General features: G+C 47.1%; 1 protein-coding gene and 1 pseudogene across 1 annotated transcript; one reads left to right on the forward strand and one right to left on the reverse strand.

Annotated features, from left to right (window-relative positions):
- Positions 1-262: 262 nt before the first annotated feature.
- Klhdc9 (kelch domain containing 9) lies at positions 263-2266 on the reverse strand. The gene is made up of 4 exons (XM_004671127.2): positions 1617-2266; positions 1172-1331; positions 894-1092; positions 263-538 (listed from the first exon to the last, which is right to left on the reverse strand). Exons 1-4 carry the CDS (start codon positions 2141-2143, stop codon positions 372-374), a joined length of 1053 nt encoding a protein of 350 aa, XP_004671184.2. The 5' UTR covers positions 2144-2266; the 3' UTR covers positions 263-371.
- A 2551-nt stretch (positions 2267-4817) lies between these two features.
- Positions 4818-5098, forward strand: LOC101605487 (annotated as a pseudogene).
- The last annotated feature ends 10014 nt before the right edge of the window (positions 5099-15112 follow it).

The raw sequence follows: 15112 nt of genomic DNA on the forward strand, positions 1-15112 counted from the left end.
GCTCCAGGACCTCCAGCCACTGCATATGAACTCCAGATACATGTGCCCCCTTGTGCATCTGGCTTATGTGGGTCCTGGAGAATCGAACTGGGATCTTTTGGCTTTGTAGGCAAACACCTTAACCACTAAGCCAGCCCTGGTTTTTATTTCCAACAGGCTAATGGCACAAAGTATCAGAAAGGACCCATACTTTGTCCTTTCCCTTGCAAATAAAGATGTGTCTCCTCATTTACTGCCCTTCCAAAAACTCAGAGGCAAAGTGTTCACTTTCAGATTGAAGTTTAATAAGCATTTGAAATGAGCAATAGCTCTAGTGATAAATGCTGTACAGATTTAAGCAAAACAGGCTTGGCTATGTGTCTTGGCACTACTTAGATGAAGAGGTCCAGGATACAAACCTGTGTGCTAGCTGTCCTGCCATCCTCACCAAAACCCCCAACCAGGTACAGCTTATCATTCCAAAGGCAAGTGCGATGACCCATGCGTCTCAGCCCACGGTCTGCACATGGGAAGTGGAACCACAGAGGTGGAGAACTGCCTGTTGGGTAGTGGCGAAGGATGGTTATTACCACATGAACCTTTCATTACCCTGCCTCAACACCTTCAAATATCTAATAATCTGTATATGTTGGGGGGGGGGGTTTCTTCTGTTTTTGAGGTAGGGTCTCACTATAGCCCAGGCTGACCTGGAACTCAACTCTGTAGACCCAGGCTGGCTTAGAACTCTCAACGTTCCTCCTACCTCAAGTCTACTAAGTGCTGGGATGAAAGGTGTGCGCCCTCATGTCCCGCACTCTGTATTTACTTCAACTAATTCTTCATCTCTACCCTATCACTACAGCTACCTTCTGCAGTCTAGGTTTTCCCCTCTCCCCCTTCAGAAATGCTCTCACGGGTATCATAGATGTACAGGTCATTGCAGATGGTATCTCTAGCTCTGGTCAGAGATTCTCCACCAAACAGTACGGCAAAGGGCCCCACGACAGAACAGGAATGATGCCGCAGTCCTTGGGGCCCCCTCTGGGACCCTTGCCCACTGCTCACAAGCCTTGCAAGCTTTTCCGTCAGTTGAGGAGCACTGGGTGGTTCCTCCTTTGGGGAGAAAGAAGTGTGAAGGGATTTGGGGTTGCAATTTTAGTCCCACCTAAAGCAAACCGTGAATAGCTAATACCTTAATTTTCCCATGGCTCCACTGTCCTGCTATTTCTGGTTCAGCCGAGTTGCAACCCCCAAAGAGCAACAGCTGATGACGTGGGTGGGGGCCTGGAGTTTGCAGCAGGGCAGCACAGTGACCTGAACGCGAGGTCGTATGGCAGCCATCTTCCTTATAGCTGTTGATACACAGAAATTCGGACTTGAGTGGGGTTTTCTGAAAAAAAAAAAAATAAAGAAATGAAGAAGAAGAAGAAAGAAAAATGTAAGTGTACTGTCCTTTACTGGGCTGCCCTTGTCAGAGAGAGAAACTCATGCATGGGTCAAATTCCCAATCTTCCTGGGAGATTCCAGGAGGGAGGTTGCTGGGGTAATGAAGGCGACAAATTGCCTGGGAAGTTTGTTTTGCTTTTGTTTTTGCTGGGTGTAGAAGGGTGTGCCTGTGAAAGGTTGAGGTACCTTACCTATAGGTGCGGGTGCCTGGGTCCAACTTCAACGTGTATATGCTTCCATAACGCCGCTGGGTGCGGATCCCCCCCTCTCTGCCGGACACCCGCAGCTCTCGGTCCGAGAGGCGAGTGCACGTATGACTACTGAGGCCAGCCGGGGGACAGTTACCAGGGCTTGCAGTCCACGTCTCCCACGTGCTATGCTCGGTGTCCAGCACGACCACGGTGGTGAGGCGGCGTGAGCCGTCCCAGCCCCCCACCACGCACAGCCAACGGCCCCCCACGGACGCCGCGTCGTGGTGACTGCGCCGGGGGCCGCCCGGGGCTACCAGTTGCACGGCCTGGTCCCGAGCTGGATCAAAGACCACTGTGTCGCCGCTGGGCTCTCTCGCTCCACCCGCCAGGAGACCCCCGACCAGATAGAACCGTCCGCGCAACTCGGTGCACGAATGGAAGGCCCGAGCCAGAAGCGCGTCCTGCGCCACCGGCCGCCACGCCCAGGCCGAGCCCCCCGTACGACCCGAGGACACCGCCCCCGCCATGGGGCCGGGCAGCGGGCTCGGCGCCCGGGGTCGCAGCCCTTCACGTGGACCCAGGCACTTCTTCGAAGCATGGGCTTCCCTAGGAACGTCCTCTTCCCAGAAGACACCAGATCCCCACCTCAAGCCACCCCATCCTCTCCGTTACCCAGCAACCACTGCTCCAGCGCGACGGCTGCAAACCCGAGGCCGCAAAGCGCTGGTAACTATGGAGACCTGGATAGCTGCGGGAATTGGGCGGCGGCGGCTCGCGGTCTGTGATCTGTGTGCAGAAAGACGTAGTAACCTCAGGAAGGTGGGCCGCACACAGTCCCTCAGAATAACCCCTGGCATCCGCCAGCTAGCTTGTGATTAGGTCTTAGAGACGCGGGTGTTGCTGTGTCCTGTGTTGGCTTCAGGGTATTTAACTCGGACTGACTTTCCCGGGATGAGATCAGGAAGCGAAAACTAGTCAGAGCTGGGGGCAATGAAAGTGAACTGAGAAGTGATCTGGGAGCCAGGAGGTTTGGCCTCTAGTTCCAGCTATTCTAACTCTAGGCCTCCTCATCTTTCTCGTTTATAAAATGTCCTTTGGTTTAGCCCTGAGATGTCTGGTAAGTCCTTCAAGGTACTGATTGAGTGGCCTTTCCGTTCTGGCCACTAGAGGGTAGTACAGTCCAGTCTCAGAGAGAGCACTCGCATGGGGGGAGGGGCGCTGTGGAGGAGGGAGGGAGAAGAGAGACACATACTTGAGATATGTATGTCTTTTCACTATTAAGTCATACAAGAATAATCATTATTTCATCTTGCCTCATTAGATTCGTAGAACACATGGAAACAGGCACTGTGGCATCTGGAGCCAGGATTAAGGGCAGGGAGTTTCTCCTGATAAGATCCAGGGCGCAAGCTGCCCAGCCTTAGAAGATGGGTGGGGGTGAAATGAGGGAGGAGTGAGAAAAAGAGACTTCTGCCTCTCCCTGACATTTCCCTTTTATTCAAACCAAGCTGTTGAGCTTCCTAACTCTGCCTCTCCAGGGCCCACTGAAGAGTGAACAGACTCAGATCCAGGCTGACTGGTTTCAGCTGCAGGAAGAAACTAAGAAAGATTTCTACCAGCTCAGCTGTGTCAGTCTGTGTTTCCCAGTGGGTTGTATGGCTTCTACTTTTGCCTTTAGTTTCTTCATGTGACCTTGTTCCCCATTAGCCTGAGAAATTGAGACCAAAGAGAGTGGAAAGGGCCTCTGTAGAAATGGGCCTGTGACTCAGGGAACTGACAGCATTGCAGGGCTTTCCCCTTCTGGTTCCCAGCTCTTTTGTTTCATTCATTCATTCGAGAGAGACAGAACGGGCACCACCAGTACCTCCTGTTGCAGCAAACTCTAGACACATGTGCCACTTTGCACATCTGGCTTTACGTGGGTACTGGGGAATCAAACCAGGGCCATCAGGCTTTGCTAGCAGGCGCCTTTAATTGCTGAGCCATCTCTCCAGTCCCTGATCCCAACACTTGGTCTTCAGAGAAGACAGCCTAGGGAGGCTGTGGGAAGAAGGCACAATCAGAGAGACTACATGTTTGCCCCCTCCCATTTGTTATCTAGGATCTCACACATGCCAAAAAACACTCTTCCACATATCCCAACATATCCTATCTCCCCAGCTCTTTATTTATTTATTATTTTTGAAACAGGGTGTCAGGCAAGGCTGACCTGGAATTCACTCTGTAGCCCAGGCTGGCTTTGAACTCACCATGATCCTCCTACCTATAGCCTCCCCATTAAAGCTTGTGCTACCACACACAGCTTGTTTTTTATTTTTATTTTTTGTTTATTTATTTGAGAATGACAGAGAGAGAAAGAGGCAAATAGAGAAGGGGCACGCCAGGGCCTCTAGCCACTGCAAACGAACTCCAGACGCATGTGCCACCTTGTGCATCTGGCTTACATGTGTCCTGGGGAATCGAGCCTTGAACCAGGGTCCTTAAGCTTCACAGGCAAGTGCTTAACCACAAAGCCATCTGTCCAGCACCCCCCTTTTTATTTTGAGATAGGATCTCACTAAATTTCTCAGGTTGGCCTTAAACTCATTCTGTAGCCCAAGCAGATCTTAAACTTGATACCCTCCTGCTTCAGCCTCCTGAGTGACTGACCAGGGCTGAGCTGACCTGTATCTTATGCTGAGATTCAACAATGGCTTTCTGTCTTGACCATTCACCTACAGATCTCCCTATTTCTGGCAGGCAGGATCTTCACTTTGCCAATATAAAATGTCTTTAAGGGCTGGAGTGATGGTTTACTGGTTAAGGTGTTTGCCTGTGAAGCCAAAAGACCCAGGACCCATGTAAGCCAGATGTACAAGGTTGCACATGTGTCTGGAATTTGTTTACAGTGGCTGAAGCCCCTGGCATATCCATTCTCTCTCTCTCATAAATAAAAATAAACTAAAATAAAAAATGTCTTGGGAGGCAGAGGTAGGAGGATCGCCGTGAGTTCGAGGCCACCCTGAGACTACATAGTGAATTCCAGGTCAGCCTGGACCAGAATGAGACCCTACCCCCCCCCAAAAAAAAAAAGTCTTTAAAAGTAACTCTGGGGTGGGGAGGGAATTACCATGGGATATTTTTTTATAATCATGGAAAATGCTAATAAAATTTTAAAAAATTATGTAAAAAATTCAACCAGAGGGTTGCAGGGTTTGGAACATGGCAAACGATGTCGATCAGCAACAGACTGCCAACACCATAGAAGAGCCCCTGGAGCTCATCAGGCTCAGCCTGGGTGAATGAATTTATGTGAAGATGAGAAATGACCAGGAGCTCTGCGGCAGACTACACGCTCATGACCAACACTTGACTATGATCCTGGGAGATGTAGAAGAAACTGTGACTACTCTAGAAATTATGAAGAGACATATAAATCAACAAAATGGAATATTCCAAAGCTCTGTGTCTGGGGAGATGGTGTCGTACTAGTTGTCCACTGAGAGTTGAAACAAAGATTTATCCAATGTAGAAAGTAGGAGACTGTACAATTGCCCCTTTCACATGGACAAGACATTCAGAGAAAGAAGCCTGCAGACATGTTGATCTTAAGCAATATAAGCATATATATAGCCATATATATGTGTGTGTATACATAGGTGTATGTATATATTTTAAACAACTACAAAGCTCTTTGGTCCCAGCACCAGAGAAGCTGAGTCAGGAGAACTGCCACAAATTCCAGGCCACCCTAGGCTACATAAGAAGACCTTGGTTTTAAACACACACACCAAAAACTACCTAACTTTTAACATCCTTAGTTGGAATCTGAAAGGCAATCTTCTCCCTAAGGCTTCTCACTGGCTCACTTCCCAACAGCTGGACCCAGATCTGACACACTCCTTGGATTAGGCAAGGTGCTGCCTGGAGGGGTGGGGTCATTTTGCTTAAACCTTATTGGCCAGCATACCCATTTTAGACTCTTGCTTTTGCCAGTCTTTGGCTGTTCTGCCAGTCTTATTTTCTGCTCTCCTTATGAGAAATAGGGCCTCCCCACCCCAGGGCCCTTCCCAGCTTCTGTCTCTCAGCTTTGTGTACCTTTCCCCCTCAGCTATCACTAGCTCAGAGTACTTTGAAGTAGGCATCTGGCCTCACACTCTGCCTGTACCCACTCCAGTTCTGCTCCACCTCATTGCAGCAGGTGCAGCAGCCACTGCTTTGAGGAAGGCAGCAGAGAAAACAGGAAGCAGGAGGGGAGTATGAGCCTGTCGATCTGCATTTGCAGGACACGTACTTTTATACTTCTGGATGGCATCTGAAGTGGTCTGTGTTTCCCAGACCGAGATATCTGTCCCAGCCTCAAATCCATGCCTCCTTGCCTTAAATCCTCACAAACCTTTTACTCCATCTTCTCATTTCTTTTTAATCTTTTTTTTTTTTTTTCCTATTTGCAAGCAGAGAGAGAAGAGAGACAGAGAATATGGGCATGCCAGGGCCTCTAGCTGCTGGAATCAAACTCCAGATTCACGTGCCATCTCAGGCTGTACGTGGGTACTGGGGAATCAAACTTGGATCATTAGGCTTTGCAGACAAGCACCTAAATCTCTGAACCATCTCTCCAGCCTCACCCCCCACCTTTTTTTTTTTTTGACAGTCTTGCTATGCAGACCAGGCTGGCCTCATACTTGTAGCTATTCTCTTGGCTCAGCCCCTGATTGCTGGGGTTGCAGGCATGCATCACCATGCTCAGCTCTCAGCCTTCTATGTTTTGGACCCTGGAATCATCTTTAATTGTCAACATTTCAAGGAGTCTTAGTCACACTCTCAAGAGTTTGCTTCTCCCTGTATCTCCCAGGCTACCCAGTTCTTCAGATCTTCTCCACCTGACTTCCTTAACCCCATGCCATTCTGAGCCTAATTGTTTGAGGCTTGATTCCCCCAGGACCCACGTTAGCCAGATGCACAGGGGGAGCATGCATCTGGAGTTCGTTTGCAGTGGCTGGAGGCCCTGGCGCGCCCATTCTCTCTCTCTCCTCTTTCTCTTTCTGTTGCTCTCAAATAAATAAATAAACATAAATTTTAAAAAGAAAGAAAAGGCTTTTAAACAATCTGGGAGGAACCTGTGCTGTTGAAGAATTTTGCACTGTTGGATAGAATAGTGTTGTTGGGTCATTGTTGAGTGTGAGAACTCATGGCAAAAGAGGGTGCCATGGTGCCCAACATGGTGGCACATGCCTTTAGTCCCAACTCTTGGGAGACTGAGATAGGAAAATTGCTGTGAGTTCAAGGTCAGCCTGGGCTAGAGTAAGACCCTGCCTAAAAATATGGGGACTGGGGGAGTGTCTAAGGAATTATAGCAATGGGAAAGTAAGCATCCAGAAATTTCTCTTAAGGTTTTTCTCATTTAAATGTGGTCTCAGTCACCTTGTCTCTTTGAATTTTCCTTTTTCACAATTGTCTCTGTCAAGATATTTTTTGAAATGTCTTTTTAAAAATATTTTTATTTTCAAGCACAGGGAGAGAGACAGATTATATGGGCACACAGGGCCTCTTGACACTACAAAGGAACTTGTGCATGTGGCTTTATGTGGGTACTGGGGAATCAAAACTTGGCCACAGGTTTTGCAAGCAAGTACCTTTAACTACCGAGTCTTTGATATATCTTTTAAGAAATTCTCTTTTTCCATGTACTAGGGATTGAGCCCTACACCTATGGAAGCATCCTACCACTTGAGCTACATCACAGCCCCCTACTCCATTTTCAAATTAAAAATTTTTAAATTTATTTGAGAGAGAGTGATAGAAGAGGCAGAGAGAGAGAGAGAGAATGGGTATGCCAGGGCCTGTGGCCACTGTAAACAAACTCCAGACTCATGTGCTACCTTATGCATCTGGTTTTACATATGTACTGGGGAATTAAACTTGGGTCCTTAGGCTTTGCAGGCAGTCACCTAAACTGCTGAGCTATCTCTCCAGCCCTCCTACTTTTTTGTTTTTTTTGAGACAGGGTCTCACTGTATAGACCAGACTGACCTCAAATTTATGTTAATCTGCCTGTCAGTGTTCTCAAAGTGCTGAGATTACAGGCATGTACTACCATAACCAGCCTGGGCTAGCCCTTAAAAAAAATTATTTGAGTCAAGTTATCCAGGCTGCTTCAAATTTGATACACTTCTGTCTCAGCCTCCCAAGAAACTGGGATCACAGCATGTACCCTAATGCCTAGCTATTCTCTATCCCAGTGTATTTCTCTGTCTATAAGTCTCCACCTGCCTCTCACTGTTGCTAACCTCCTGTTGCTCTGTTTGGGTTGCTACCATTTTATCTTGGTCCCACAGAGCAGCTGTCTAAATCTCCTTCAAAGAGTTTTGCAGCTTTCCAGGAATGGCCAGACCTCTTCTCTTTAGCTGCATTCTAGAATTGTAGTAGCAGTTTAGGTCCCCTTGCCACAGTTTTAAGACCTTAATATTGATAAAGACATAAGTGAGCTGCAGGTAGGATTCTTTCAAAGAGTAGGATTTCCCCATAGAAGATCTGAGTGTGTGCAAGCCTGGGCCAGAGAGGGAAGCAGGCTGGCCAGGGAGCTTAGATGCCAATCTTTGTTCCTCTACTCTTTCCTTTTAGACCAGGGCTTCTGACCTTGCTGATATCACTAACAGACAACTTGCCTTTTTCTCACCCTCTCTTTCTTTCTTTTTTTAAATTTATTTTTTATTTTTTAAATTTATTTTGTCTTCTTTCAAGTAGGGTTTCACCCTAGCCCAGGCTGACCTGGAATACACTATGTAATCTCAGGATAGCCTCGAACTCATGACAATCCTCCTGCCTCTGCCTCCCAAGTGCTGGGATTAAAGGTGTGCACCACCATGCCTGGCTCCTTATTTTAATTTTTTTGGCAATTAAAAGTTTTTTAAATTTATTTGCAAGGACAGAGGGAGAGAGAGAAAATGGGCACACCACGGCCTCTAGCTACTGCAAAAGAACTCTAGATGTATGTGCCACTTTGTGCATCTATTTTTACGTGGATACTGGGGAATCAAACCCAAGTCATTAGGCTTTGCAGGCAATCGCCTTAACCTCTGAGCCACTCTGTAGCCCTGTAATATATTTTGATCATATTCTTCTCTCAATACCATCTTTTGCCCCCTTCCATTCCTGCCAAAGGAACTCCTTAATTTTCCCAACTAGTCCTTTACTTTCATTTTCCTTCCTTTCTTTTTCTTTCTTTCTTTTCTCCTTTTTTCTTTCCCTTCTCTCCTCTTTCTCCTCCTTCCTTCTTTTTGCTGACCTAGTGAGTTCAATAAGGGTTGCTTACATGAGCATGGGCAAGGGGTGATTTACTAGAGCTTGGGTAACTCACCAATGGCTATGCCACTAAAGCAAATCTCTGTCCCCACTAGCAACCATTAACTGCCAATAGCTCCTCAATGAGTGGTGGGCCCTCCTGACACTCCTCCACCTCAGTTGCTCTGTTTCTTGATACCTACCCCTTTTTCTTTTATGCCACTTCTGAAAGTGAAGAAGAAATTGAGGTTTGGGGAGGCATCAAGCCAGACTGAGAACTGCCTTCATCACCTAACAGGTAGTCTTCCTGGAGCAACCTCACTTTAAAAAATTATACACACACACACTCACACACACACACATATGAGTCATACATAGAAAGGCAGACAGAGAGAGTGACAAAGAATGAGTATGGGTAACCAGACCATTTGCAAACCAACTCTAGACATATGCACCACTTTGTGCCTCTAGCTTTATGTGAGTACTGGGGAATCAAACCTGAGCAGTCAGACTTTGCAGGCAAGCACCTTAACCACTGAGCAATCTTCCTTGGCCTCACTCTTTGTGTATGGTTGGACATGGGGCCTGGGAGCATATAGGCTCGGAGCACAGCCCAAGGACCTCCCTAGAATCAATTCTCTCACCAAGCCCCCAGGATCTCCCTTACCTTTCCTCTTACCCCCTTCTCCCTGGTGCTTCTTCTGCTGCCATTCCTACATGGAAGACTGGTTCCCTGACAACGCCTATTCTCATCCAGTACCCTCTAGGACCTATTCCAAGAGCTTCTAAAAGGGCCAGTCCATCCATGGACACAGGGACAATAACGAAGACTCACCCCATATTCTGGTCCCTAATTTTGTGGCAGGGTTTATAAAAGCTTGTAAGAGCAAAGAAGAGAGGCTCTGCATACAACTGGGCATGATGAGAAACAGACCCCAAATGTACCTTGTGTTTAGCCATCTCTGTTCCTGGGAAGCTCACTCCAGCTTTAGTGCTCTTGAGGAACAAATGAACCCAGCCCCCTGAGCTCAAAGGGATGTTGTTGGGCGACCAGGAAATGTGGTTGCCATTAAAGGATGGGGCTGGGTATTGAGGAACCAATAAGCCTGTGGGACTGGCAGATGACAACAACACAGCTCACAGCAACATTTAGATACACTATCTTGGAACACAAGGGCTGGAGAGATGGCTCAGTGGTTAAGGCGCTTGCCTGCAAAGCCTAACAATCCAGATTTGATTCCCCAGAGCACACATAAAGCCAGGTGGCACATAAGTCTGGAGTTGGTTTGCAGGTGTTAGAGGCCCTAGTGTGCCCATTCTCTCTCTGTCTCTCTGCTAATAATAATAAAAGAATATCTTTGGCAGGCATGATGGTGCACGCCTCTAATTCCAGCACTTAGGAAGCAGAGGTAGGAGGAGCGCCGTGAGTTTAAGACTACTCTGAGACTTCATAGTGAATTCCAGGTCAGCCCTGGGCTAGAGAGAGACCCTACTTCAAAAAAAAAAAAAAACTCTTGGAAAACAAGATGCCATCATCCCAGTGTAGCGCCAGCAAAGCTCCAAAAGTTAGAGTGAAGGCATCTATTTCTCAGTGGGGGAAGCTTGTGGAGCTCCTATATTCAGCATAGGGGTCTCTCTCTACACCTCCATGGCTAAAGGGCACTCTAAGGAGGAGGAAGGAGAAGTGAATCTAATGCTTCCTGCAACAGCCTCGGTTCTGGAAATGGTGGCAAGTCCAGTTGTGAGTAATCTTCTACCACATCAGCCAGCATCCCTGTCTTTCTGTAGAGACTCTGCAGGAACCCAGGCATTGAGTAAATCAGCAAGAGCTTATCACACTGAGAGACAGAGCTGTACAGAAATGGATCACAAACATGTCCTCCACACCCATGATTCTACCTAGTTGCATTCTGATTGATTCTTTACCCTCCTCTCTCCCAAAGCCCAAGAGTCTCCCCCCAGTCTCCGACCCTTGTCTGACCTGGAATCAAACCACAAACAAACAGGATATCATTCACTAAGAACCTCTTTGATATACTCCTACCCCAGACCCATCTTGATACCCCACCCCAAGCCCTTCCCACTTTGACCCACTCCCTCCCCCGCTCACTCAGTCTGACCCTCACTCTCACTCTTCTTCTCCCCCACCCCACCCCACCCATTCTTGTCCTTCCCTGACTCACTTGAAGTCCCATTGTCACAAACAAAACTTTCAGCACAACCCTCTCCAACCGGTTTGGCTTAGGTGTGCAGCCTGTCGGGAGGACAGAGAAGGGTTTAAGCGGATGCTTGGACACACGCAGATAACATCCTCAGCTGAGAGGCAGTCCCATTATATGCATGACACGTACACAGACACGAGGGAAATGCAGGGTGTAAAGACTGTGTATTATAGCTGTTTATGTATGGGTCTGTCTGCTGGCGGAGGGATCCTTGAGGGCAGGGATCGTGTGTAATATGCCTCGGTCACCTCCCTTGAGTCTGGCACAAAGTGATATTCACTAAATGTCTATTGAATGAATGCACACTTCCAGGCATGCACGCAGTGATGTCACACAAATACACATGCTAAGGATGTCGCCATGGCTTGAATTGTTCCCATTCTTAAGGCTCAGAATGTGGGTGGGAGGAGGGTAGGTAGAAAGGTATGTGGGGAATGGGAATTCAGTGTAGAAGAAAGCAATGAGTGCAGAACATAGGCATCGGTCTTGAAAAGGCCTCTTCCCTCCCTACCCTGAAATGTGTCTCACCCAGGCTGCATCCCAGAATAAGAGGAAAGGCCTAAGTATGAGGCATAGTCCTGCAAAGCATAGCCCTTGTGAGACATTCAGGCTTATGGGACTGAAGGGACGAAAAGCAGTGGCAGATAGGTATGTGGCAGATGAGGAGAGAGAGATCCCTGCTTCAGGGAAAGGCCTGAGTGGCTGCCTGGAACACTCCAGGCTCCGTATACCCTAGGTCCCAAACTGAAGCCTGCCTCTGGCCTTTACTGAACTCTGAGCATACCTATGAAGACATGGGTACAGTCACCACCTTAACAGTACCTCTTGAAAGTTCCTTCTGTCTCCCTTTAGGGCTCCACATGGGCAGAGTGGGAGTGAGTGGTTTTGTGTCTCAGTCAGGGGCTCAGAGATGCATCCTGACTAGCAGCACTTTGGAAGGAGGCGGATATGTGATTGGAAAGACTGGAGCAAACTGGATACCCAACTTGTGATCTAACTGCTTTCCCACCCCCGTGCCTCAGTTTATCCTGTGGTTTCCTGTACCTGGAGGGCTAAATCCGTGGGAAGGAAAGGTGCTCCTCTAAAAGCATGTGATAGGATCCAAGGTGTGATAATTATAATTATAATACAGGATGCTCCCCCTCCCATCCCCCCTGGTCTTACCCCACCCTGCCGCACTGAATCTCAAAGCAGCATCGGGGTGGGGCTGGTCCCCTGGCATAGGTGGGGTCCTGAGTCCTGTAGAGGGGAAGGGGTTTGCCAAAGTGGAGGTGGAGAGAAACTAGGAAGTTTTGGCATCCAGCCTGGCTCTTGAGTTTGCCTCTGACCTGTAGGAAATAGCCCTTGAGAACGAGGTTGCCATCATGCTCATTGCTGAGAGGTGGCATCAAGAGATGGGGGTCATAGCCTAGAGGCAGGGTTCAAGTCCAAGATAGAGCCCAGGCTCAGGATGGTAACTCATGATCAGCTGGGATCTGTGCCTGCTCACTCTACCTTACCACCATCTCTGTCCCGACATCTATTCAGAAATGCCTACCTTCAGCAAGCTGCATTCAGCTCCCACAGGCACCGCGTGAGAACTGTCTTAGCATGGATGACTGAGACAAGATCATAAAACAAGCCTACTTCCAAGGATATTGCAGAGGGTAATTCTCATCCCATCCCTCAGTTTACCACATGTACCAACTCTTTGGCATTTTACAGCAGGCCTCAATCAATGTTTCTTGAATTAAAGCTTACAATTTAGTTAAAGAGATAAGATGTGCACAAATTATGAGTACATAAGCTGTAATAAAGGGATTAGCAAAGACTGAAGAAGAATAGAAGAGAGAAAGATTAATTTTGAGTGGGAGAAGCTGAGAAGGCTTCATGGGAGATGGCATTTGAGGTCAGTTTTGAGAGATGAATAAGGTGTGACAGGTATGAGGTCTGGTGATGTGGGTTAGTGGTAGAAAGCTTGCAAGCAGAAAGCTCTAGTTCTGTCCTTCCACCCAGATAAATAAATAATGCCCGTTGGTGGGGTTGTGGCACAAAATATCCATGTTTCTGACCTCTCCCCATTCTGCTGCTGCATTCTTCTCTTCTGTCCCTTCTAGACAGGAGTACACTGCTGCAAGCTTTTACACTATATATTTTCAGGGTGAGAGATGGTTTAGCAGTTAAGGCACTTGCCTGCAAAGCCAAAGAACCCAGGTTTGATTCCCCAGGACCCAAGCCAGATGCACAAGGTGGCACATGTGTCTGGAGTACATTTTCAGTGGCTGGAGGCCCTGGCATGACAATTCTTTCTCTCTTTCTCTCTTAAATAATAAAAAAGACTAGCCGGGTATGGTGGCACACACCTTTAATCCCAGCACTCAGGAGGCAGAGGTAGGAGGATCGCCGAGAGTTTGAGGCCACCCTGAGACTACAGAGTGAATTCCAAGTCAGCCTGGGTTAGAGTGAGACCCTACCTCGAAAAACAAAGAACAAACAAACAAAAATACTATATATTTTCTTCTCCAAGATATGACTATATTTACCTGTCTTTAAAAATTATTATTAGAGGGCTGGAGAGATGGCTTAGCGGTTAAGCGCTTGCCTGTGAAGCCTAAAGACCCCAGTTCGAGGCTCGGTTCCCCAGGTCCCACGTTAGCCAGATGCACAAGGGGGCGCACGCGTCTGGAGTTCGTTTGCAGAGGCTGGAAGCCCTGGCGCGCCCATTCTCTCTCTCCCTCTATCTTTCTCTCTGTGTCTGTCGTACTCAAATAAATAAATTTAAAAAAAAATTATTATTAGAGGGAGGGAATTACCATGGGATTTTTTTTATAATCATGGAAAATGTTAATAAAAATTTTAAAAAATTATTATTGTTGGGCTGGAGAGATGGTTTAGTGGTTAAGGCACTTGCCTGCAATTCCCCAGGACCCACATAAGCAGATGCACATGCATCTGGAGTTAGTTTGCAGTGGCTAAAGGCCCTGAAACATATTCTCTCTCTCAAATAAATAAATAAAATATATTTTTAAAAAATTATTATTGTTATCCAGGTGTGGTGGCACATGCCTTTAATCCCAGCACTTGGGAGGCAGAGGTAGGAGGATCACCATAAGTTCAAGGCCACCCTAAGACTACATAGTGAATTTCAGGCCAGCTGAGCTAGAGTAAGACACTACCTCGAAAAACCAAAAAGAAAAAAAAAAGTTACTGTTAAAATAGCTCCGTGGCTCACATCTATAAACCCAGCACTTGAGAGGCTAAGGAAAGAGAATCACCATGAGTTCAAGGCCAGTCTACACTAGAGTAAATTCTAGGTCAGCCTAGATTAGAGACTGACCATGCCTCAACAAACAAACAAAAAAATATCGTACTGCTATTGTTACTATTATTGCTATTGGGATGTTTTTTGAGGCAGGATCTCACTCTAGCCTGGGATGACCTGGAGCTCACTCTGTAGCCCCCAGGCTGGCTCAAATTTGTGGTGATCCTCCTACCTCAGCCTCCCAGTGCTGGGACTAAAGATATGCACCACCACAACCAGATCCTATTTATTTTATTTTATTTATTTATTTTTGAGGTAGGGTCTTACTCTAGTGCGGGCTGACCTGGAATTCACTATGTAATCTCAGGGTAGCCTTGAATTCATGGTGATCCTCCTACCTCTGAGTGGTGGGATTAAAGGCATGGGCTACCACACCTGGCTCTTTTTTTAAAAAAAGAAAAAATGTATTCTTTTATTCTTTTTTTTTTTTTTTTCAACAGAGTGAGAGAGACAGACAGAAAGAGATTTGGCATACCAGGGCCTCAGCCATTGAAATTGAACTCCAGATACTTGCATCACCTAGTGGGCATGTGCAACCTTGCGCTTGCCTCACCTTTGTTCATCTGGTTTACATGGAATCTGTAGAGTTGAACATGGGTCCTTAAGCTTCACAGGCAAGTTCCTTAACCACTAAGCTATCTCTCCAGCCCTACTTTATTTATTCTTGGTTTGTCTTTATTTATTTATGAGAGACAGGCAATGGAGAAGGG

This window comes from Jaculus jaculus, chromosome 1 (assembly GCF_020740685.1).
Source record: "Jaculus jaculus isolate mJacJac1 chromosome 1, mJacJac1.mat.Y.cur, whole genome shotgun sequence".
Lineage (NCBI taxonomy): Eukaryota > Metazoa > Chordata > Mammalia > Rodentia > Dipodidae > Jaculus > Jaculus jaculus.